This window comes from Thunnus albacares, chromosome 16 (assembly GCF_914725855.1).
Source record: "Thunnus albacares chromosome 16, fThuAlb1.1, whole genome shotgun sequence".
Taxonomy (NCBI): Eukaryota; Metazoa; Chordata; class Actinopteri; order Scombriformes; family Scombridae; genus Thunnus; species Thunnus albacares.
This window is the reverse complement of record NC_058121.1, coordinates 14,276,879-14,283,743: the sequence shown is the minus strand read 5'-3', so window position 1 is coordinate 14,283,743 and position 6,865 is coordinate 14,276,879. Positions and strand designations below refer to the sequence as shown.

At 39.4% G+C, this 6,865-nt stretch overlaps 1 protein-coding gene across 1 annotated transcript; it reads left to right on the top strand.

Moving 5' to 3' along the window:
* The first annotated feature begins 235 nt into the window (after nucleotides 1-235).
* On the top strand, nucleotides 236-6,757 carry LOC122999316 (visual system homeobox 2-like). Its single transcript, XM_044376143.1, has 5 exons — nucleotides 236-821; nucleotides 1,456-1,543; nucleotides 2,125-2,248; nucleotides 4,413-4,593; nucleotides 5,704-6,757. The coding sequence occupies exons 1-5, from the start codon at nucleotides 395-397 to the stop codon at nucleotides 6,024-6,026; spliced, it is 1,143 nt and encodes a 380-aa protein (XP_044232078.1). The 5' UTR covers nucleotides 236-394; the 3' UTR covers nucleotides 6,027-6,757.
* The last annotated feature ends 108 nt before the right edge of the window (nucleotides 6,758-6,865 follow it).

Sequence of the window (6,865 nt, the reverse complement as noted above, 5' to 3'; positions counted from 1 at the left end):
AGGCCTTTATCTATTTATATTAGTAGTCTTTTGCTTTTCTACGACCACCAGCTGGAAGAGATTATACTTTTTATTGTTTGTCAAGCTTAGAGACAACCTGCTTATGTTTTTCTGCAATTTCCTGTCAAAAAGTCGAATATTGCAGTTATTTTGTGGTATTTAATTGCTATAAATGACATTATCTACACATTAGTAAAGCTTCATGGGGCCCATGGAAACTTCAGTGTGGAGTCTCCTTTCTTGTGATTGGCTGCCGCATGTTTCCTGTTGAATAAAACGCTGAGCAGTGAGGGGACACAGAGATAAAGAGGAGCATCACACTGCTCATTGCACCAGGGAGTTAAGCTTTTTTTTTTTAAAGGGGGTGGAAAACAAAAAGTGGAATCTCACCGTCATGACAGGGAAGGAGGGAGTTGTGTTTTCAGACACTGAGAATAAGCAGAAATCAGCTTCACAAACCATCGTGAACCACGGGGGATCCCAGCTGCTGTCTCCAGCCTGGAAGATGGCCCCGACGGCGCACCGACGCACCGGCTTTGGGATCCAGGAGCTGCTCGGCCTCAACAAGGAGCCGCCTGCGGCACCGAGGCGGCCGCTGGAGGCTCTGCCGCACAGGGCGCACGTCCTGGCCGCCAGGTCGGCACTCGGACACGGTGCTCTCGGGGTCGGTATGGGTTTGCTGGGACCAGAGGGAATACACTCGTTTTACAGCCAACCTGCTTTTCTAGAGGTGCTGTCAGACGCGCAAAATGTGCACCTGCAGCCGCTGCACAGAGCGGCGCACATGGACGCACAGGACGCACAGCACTCCGCCAGCTCGGGTGAGTGTTTTAATAAACTGTAGGTGAAGTGATGTATGTTGCTGAAGCAGATATGAGAATAATGTTTGATTATTCGGATAAACAATATTATAGCATAAATGTTTACGCACATTTCTGGTGAAGCTCTCAGTCAAAGCGGGTTAAGAAATCATTTCTTGCTCAAATTAATCAACAGAAAAGAGTGCAAGTGTCAAAGATTTCCCGCCCTGTTATCGTTTAATAATGACAGGTAGAAGAGATTAAAGATTAAATTCACTCAGAGCAAAGAGGTAAAATTAGATTTTTTTTCCCCCGCATAAAATATTTGGGGCAAAAATCCACACAGGAAAAATGTAGAAGAGGTTTTGCTACAAATTTTCTAACTTCAAACTCAATTCTGCCAATTTTAGAAGCTTTTTTTCGTTATTTCTAATTCTTATTTAATTTTGGACAAATCTACACGCAAGAATAAATGTGCAGAAATAAATATTTTACATCGAGAAAGCTGTTTTTTTATAGAGAGACCTATGTGATTAATCTCTACTATTTTCCATATATTTATATACTATTTATGTATTTTTGCTATTAATAATATTTGAGTTCTCGTTAATAACATTTTAACATTTTTATGACTGTTGTTGACGTGTTTCCTCAGATTCTGATGACATGAGTCTCTCCGGTGATAAGAAATTCTCAAAATCCTCCCTGAGTCAGAGCAAGAAACGAAAGAAAAGACGACACAGGTAAAAACAAACACGACAAATCAAATAAAACACGTTTATTATAATGTTTGTTTAACAGACTTATGATTCAGCACGTTGGGCCTTTATACGAGATGTTAAGATTTAAACAAAAGATCACAATTTAATAATGACATTGTTGTGTGTCTTATTCTTGTAATAAATACTATTATATTTCATATGTTATTATCCTTCAGTGTAAGTCAGTATTATTGTGATTTCTTTAAAATATTGTTACTATTTTTTTTTGTCAGTAATTATAACGAATATGTATTAGAGGGAAAAATCATTAAAATCATACCTGTGGTAAGAACAGTGAAAATAAGAATTGTTTACTGTCATTAATATCTGACTCTATACTTCTAAATGGGCATTTCTTCATAACTCACTGTGTTTCTCATTTTCTCTTGTATGTACTTAATTCAAAATCCAATGCTGGAAAATTTACATCAGTTTCTATTTTCCTATATTTCATGTGTTGTAAAAATCATTTGAAAATACAAAATTGAACAAATGTAAAACTATGAAATTAGTATTTTTAAGAAACCCACATTATTCATTGCCATCTGTTCTACTGTCTGCAGAACCATTTTCACTTCCTATCAGCTGGAGGAGCTGGAGAAAGCTTTCAATGAAGCTCACTACCCAGACGTCTATGCCCGAGAAATGCTCTCCATGAAAACTGAGCTGCCAGAGGACAGAATACAGGTGTGTATTAATGTCTGAGCATTATACAGAAATCAGGTTCTGTCTGTTATCTTTAAATTTTAAGGCATGAATGCATCAGTCTTCTTGCTTTCAGACATGAAGTGAGTCAGAAAATTATCCTTTTTTAAAAATAAAAAGTGTGTACTCAGTCACATAATTTAGATTAGTGGTTCTCAACCTTTTTGGTGTCAAACCCCCCAAAATGATACACATCAGGCTGCAGACCCATATTTAATAAGATGTAGTCTCAGGGATCCCTATGTGAAAAGATTTAGTTATTCCATAACTGTCAATACTGTAGATTGGCAGATTAACAGTGAGGAGTGTGTGAACAGAATAATCATTCTCATACATTCTGTCATTGGACTAACCTCTAGTCAATTAAATAATAGTGAAATTAAAATATTCCCCATTTTTCTGGGGACCCTCTGGAACCCCCTCAAGGAGCCTTGGGGTTCCCCGGACCTCAGGTTGAGAACTGCTGATGTAAATATTTCCAGCAATAGAAGCTTCTTTAACATGAACTCAAAGTTAAAACCAGTTGCAGTGGTAGTTGAGGCCACAAATTCAGGTTACAAAGTGTTAACAGGAAGATTTTTCACACACACAAAAAAAATGAAATAATCAGGTAGAGTCACCAGTCATCCGCTCCATCATCATCTTCACAATACCTTCTGCTTTCACATTAGCAGCCAATTCACCCTCACAGTGTAATTAGTTAATTGAGGAGAACTTATCACCTCTCTGCCTGCGAGAGTCGGGCCGCAGCCCTGAAAATGAAATGATAACTACATAGAAATTAATTAGCACAGGTCAGCGAGCGAGCAGAGGGCTCCGCCTGGCTGCTATGAGCATTTTAATTTCCCGTGATATTTGAGTGCCTGTCTCCCATCGATCGGGCCTGGAAATTAACTTATTTTTCAATCAGCCTCTACGCCCCTGGGGTCACCTCTCGCAGGAAGCACTTCACACACACAAGTGAAGACACACACGCTTTATGCACACTCACACTGTTGCTGTCAAAAAGCATGATTGCTCATCTGAGGCCCATCTTTTTATGAGATGGAGGTTATCATCAGATCTACCTGAATAGCTTTCCAGGCTCTCGGCTTTGATCGTTTTTAATTCCACGCGCACGTACACACACTCACACACATACATACACACACACACACACACACATACACACACACACACACACACACACACACAACACACACACACACACACTCCCCCTACAATCTCATTCTGCCTCTTTGGCCATTTTAGGATACTCATGTTTTCCTCATCCATATTCACAAGCCTGCTGAGGCTATTACAAGGTCTGGGCTTGGTGGAAATCAATTTAGGCACTTGAGGAGCCAGAAGGAGAATAATGCACAGGCATACTTCATGCACACACACACACACACACACACACACAGAAAAAGACAGAGGACAACATATTCTACAGAGGAAGCCATGAAGAAAAAGAAGAAAAATACAAATATTAAGCACTGAATTTAAGGGTTTCTGCTCCAAACATATTTGTTCAGCTCACATATTTACATTTAGGGCCCATTAGAGATCAATGGGATGAAATCTCAATATCAGCTTCTTCATAAACAACCTTTTGTTGTTTTAAACCTCCAGCAGATGTCATCGTTCTACTGACTATTTTTCAACCTGCGCCACAAAATAAAGGGTTCAGAAATAACTATGATTGTCACATCACAGTACCAAACATGTAATCAATGACAAAATGAGAAGGAAATCCTTTGTAGTGGTCTTAGAATAAATTAAAGATCCTCCCCAGAAAGGTTTTAAGACATATTAAAATACTCTTCTTTGTATAATAATTTGTGTCTGATGTGTTTTTTTTTCCACAAAAAACATATTTTTGTCATGTTTTGTTCCAGTCAGAATCTGAAATAACTATTTGAAGCCAGACTCTGAAGAACTTAACTCCACACTAGATTTGAGATGTAGCTGCACTGGTCTGTGTGGGATGAAAGGTATCAGTCTGTTGAATATCAGAGGACATCAGACACAGCTGTGATGTAGCTTAGTGCTCCACAGGGAATGTGAAAGGTATGTTATCACTACTAGCTGACAGGATCTGGATGCAGATGAATGCACACACTGACCTTTATCTAATCCTTATATGACCTTCATCTCTCCCCAGGTGTGGTTTCAGAACCGCAGAGCCAAGTGGAGGAAAAGGGAGAAGTGTTGGGGCCGCAGCAGTGTGATGGCAGAGTACGGCTTGTACGGAGCCATGGTCCGTCACTCCATCCCGCTGCCCGAGTCCATCCTCAAGTCGGCCAAGGAGGGCATCACAGAATCTTATGCCCCGTGGTTATTAGGTGAGTTGCTGCAGAATTACAGGATGTGTGTTACATGTCAACCTTAGATGGGAAAAGGCCTTTTTCACAGAAGATATTTTGACATGTGACAGTAGAAAAAGCAAAATTAATAATGGCTTCCTGGGACACTTGAATAGAACAGAGACATTGTTAATGTTATTAGTAACACCCGTGCTATTCTAATTCAAAATGTGTGCTGTGAAAAAGGCCTGTTGTATTATTTATGACCTCTCCAAAACCTTAAATTATATGGTAGCCTGCAACGGACATGCCACAGTTTAAAAAGAGAGATTAATAAGCTTCCTCATAGCAGAAATGTCTGGAGATCGAGTAATTAATAAGTAATTAATGAACTATTAAGTAAGAAATAAATGATTAAGTAAGCATTAAGTCATGCAGCACCATCTTCCATCACTGAGTTTTAAAAAAGGGTCAGAAATACAGAACCATTCAAACGTTTGGACTCACCTTCACTTTCACTTGAATGAGAAAATGTGAAACATTTGATTTGCACTGTAAGTCTTCAAATTCCAATAATCCATATAGATATAAGCTCATTTTGTAAAAGGGAGCAGTAAAAATCGCAATCGTTCCCTATTTAAATATAGATATTGAGACTTATTACATTAAAATCCTTAAAGATGGCTGTTGGCTAACAAAGTTGATCCAGGTTATCTTCAGTCTAACACAGATAAAATCATGGTTTTCTATTTCTTTTGTCTGTAAACAGTTACTTTAATCCCAGATTTTAGTTGCAAAATGACAGATGTGGGTCAGTTTTTCTACAATTTGTTTGCTTTGAAGACGTGTTCTGGCTGCTAGGAGCCGATAAAAGTGTCATGTTGTCAATAAAAGGTAGCAGTCAATACTGTAATAATCCTACTTCATCAGGACAGATTAGAGCAAATCTCCTCTCTGGCCTCATGTCAATTGATTAGTGTAAATCAATTAGGTGGGTCTAATTGAATAAGAAGTCCTATCCATATATCTACTTATCATCCTCTTCCTCTTCATTCTCTTTTAAACTTTATTTCAATGTCAAACACCTCGGCACATGTGACAATGATAATCTCTGTGTCTCTAACTGGAATAAATGTCTCCTCCTTCCAGGTATGCACAAGAAGTCTATTGAAACCACACACACCTCTCCCGGAAAACCCAGCAGCACGACGCAGACACCAGTGCAGGAGAAACCAGCAGATAAAGGGCTGGAGGAGGAAAACCAGAGCGAGACAAAGGACCCTACGTCTCCATTTTCTAAAGAGGAACTGAGGGAGAACAGTATCGCTGTGCTGCGAGCGAAAGCACAGGAGCACAGCGCGAAGATGCTCGGGACAGTTTCAGACAGAACAAACCACCATGTAACACATAAAGAGGAAGCTGAGGACAAGTTGACAGAGGAAGAGACAGCAGAGGCAGAGGAGAGTAACTGAAAAAGGGTTGCGAGTTACAGACTGATGATGAAATACGTGCAGAATGGAGTTTGTATACAAGTCTTAGAGGCAGAAATCTTGTGGTATTGGATGAGTTGAAGCTTAACTGTGAGGTTTAAGTCAACCAATGATATTATTTCTGCCTCCCTGCTCTTAGAAGTATATGTCTGGCTATCCAAAACTCCAAACAGCACAATACATTTTCATGACACCTTTAATAGAAGGCTGAATGAGGCTCAAGCACATTTATAGCAGGTGTTCAGACATGCAGCTGCATTTAACAGATATTTATTTTCTTTTAAAATAAATTGTTAACCCTACAACTGTGTGACATGGCAGCTAATGCAACATTGAGTTTTTTGGAGGCAGAGTGGCAGCCTGGGAGGTTAAAACCCTCCTTTCAGTCAGCATCTTGAGCAAGACACTGACACAGTGTCTGCTCCAGAGCTGCTGATTCAGACCTGACTGTGACCTCCGACCTCTACACGATGACTGATTTCAGTTGAGTAACTGAAGACCACACAGTTGGCACCAAATCCTTCACTTTATATGAAAAGGTTATATCCGTAAAACGTTGTTTTCTCTCAGCTGTTCCAATATTTCTGATGTACATACTGAAAATAAAGTCCAGTAGTTAATACTGTACTATAATGTATAGTTAACATCAACTGTCTGTGTTTGTCTTTGTATAAATGTAACTGTAGCCTTATTAAAAGATATTTAAGCAACACAGCTCTTGTGCAACTCCAGTTCTTACTTTAACTTCTTCTCTTTCTTTTTCCAAATGATGTCGAAATCCAGCTGTAGCGGCATTAAAAAGAAAGTGACGGCGTGTACTA

Excerpts from the sequence above, each read along its gene's own strand:
- LOC122999316 (XM_044376143.1), top strand. The coding sequence starts at position 395 with ATGACAGGGAAGGAGGGAGTTGTGTTTTCAGACACTGAGAATAAGCAG. Across the intron at positions 1,544-2,124 it reads CGAAAGAAAAGACGACACAG|AACCATTTTCACTTCCTATC; the intron begins GTAAAAACAAAC and ends TACTGTCTGCAG. Across the intron at positions 2,249-4,412 it reads TGCCAGAGGACAGAATACAG|GTGTGGTTTCAGAACCGCAG; the intron begins GTGTGTATTAAT and ends ATCTCTCCCCAG.